At 46.8% G+C, this 1,245-nt stretch overlaps 1 protein-coding gene across 1 annotated transcript in view; it reads left to right on the forward strand.

Annotated features, from left to right (window-relative positions):
• Positions 1-529: 529 nt before the first annotated feature.
• The window catches only part of LOC107108434 (ATP-binding cassette sub-family D member 1-like), a gene marked incomplete at its 5' end in the record, with an annotated part of 54,924 nt that continues 54,208 nt past the window's right edge, over positions 530-1,245 (forward strand). The window contains 1 exon segment of the mRNA XM_015408864.1: positions 530-774. Within this exon segment, the coding sequence (XP_015264350.1) occupies positions 530-774 (245 nt within the window).

Here is a 1,245-nt window from a genome sequence, read left to right on the forward strand (position 1 = left end):
CTATATTTTTAATATGCTAGTTGTGATAATTTCATGCCAAGTAAAAATGTCCATAGTCATATTTTATGTTCGTAAAGTAACAGAATGACTTTCTAAAGACAAAAGAAATGCTAATGTAGCATTTTTTTCAATTTTTCCGAAAATTTCCGTTTTTCCCTCAAAGAAAAACTGGGAAAAAACGGGGGTTTTCCCGAGCTTCAAAATTTCCGGAAATTTTACATCTCTATCCTAGACTCCACCCTCCAAAGCAGCCATTTCCTCCAGGGGAACCGATCGCTGCCGTCTAGGGAGCAGTCGTCATTTCAGGCGATCTCCAAGGCCCCACCTGGAGGCTGGCAAACCTAGGCCACACCCAAGCCGAATACCTGCCAACCAAGGAGGAACAGAAACTCAACCCAGTTCTGTTTCAGCAGCCGTAACGTCTCCTCCGCCTTCCCCCTTTGTTCTGTGGAGTCTTTCAAGATGCCACAAGCCTTCCCTGTTTCTTTACTTTGGTCACGGTCAGCGCAACTCTCCCGATTGTCCCCAGCAGCTGCTCATTAGAAGACAAACCGTCCCTGGTCACAGGTCTGCGGAGGAGGAAGAGATGGTGGATACTATCGTGCCAGTTGTCACTGGAGCCCTTGGGGCCGCGCCTAGAAGCCTCAAGAAACACCTGGACATTCTGGGCATTGTGCAAGAGATGGTGGATACTATCATCATGGCAGTTGTCACTGGAGCCCTTGGGGCCGCACCTAGAAGCCTCAAGAAACACCTGGATGTTCGGGGCATTGCGCAAATAACACCAACTCAGCTCCAGAAGACAGCGTTGCTCGGAACAGCAAGAATCCTGCCAAGATACCTCTGCAATTGCCAAGAACTTGGCTGGACCTCAGATGGCAGAGCACCATCCACCAGCCAAATATCTGGCGGTGAATCATAACAACAACAACAACAACAACAATAATAATAATAAATAACAACAACAACAACAACAATAATAAATATCTTGACCTGGATGGCTCTTGCAAACCCCATCTGAACGCCTCTTGCCTCAAAAACCCCATCGGGATGCCATAAATCAGCTGTGACTTGACACCACGTTCCATCACAATCTTACTACTACTACTACTATTAAATTCAGGCGGGTAGCAGTCTTGGTCCGAAGCAACAAAACAAAGTTTGAGTCCACAGCACGCATACCCCGAATGAAACTTTGTTGGTCTTAAAGGTGCCACAAGCCTGCATGCTCACGGAAGCTTATAG

The sequence above is a fragment of the Gekko japonicus genome, unplaced genomic scaffold (genome assembly GCF_001447785.1).
Source record: "Gekko japonicus isolate JY-2015 unplaced genomic scaffold, Gekko_japonicus_V1.1 scaffold4669, whole genome shotgun sequence".
Classification (NCBI taxonomy): domain Eukaryota; kingdom Metazoa; phylum Chordata; class Lepidosauria; order Squamata; family Gekkonidae; genus Gekko; species Gekko japonicus.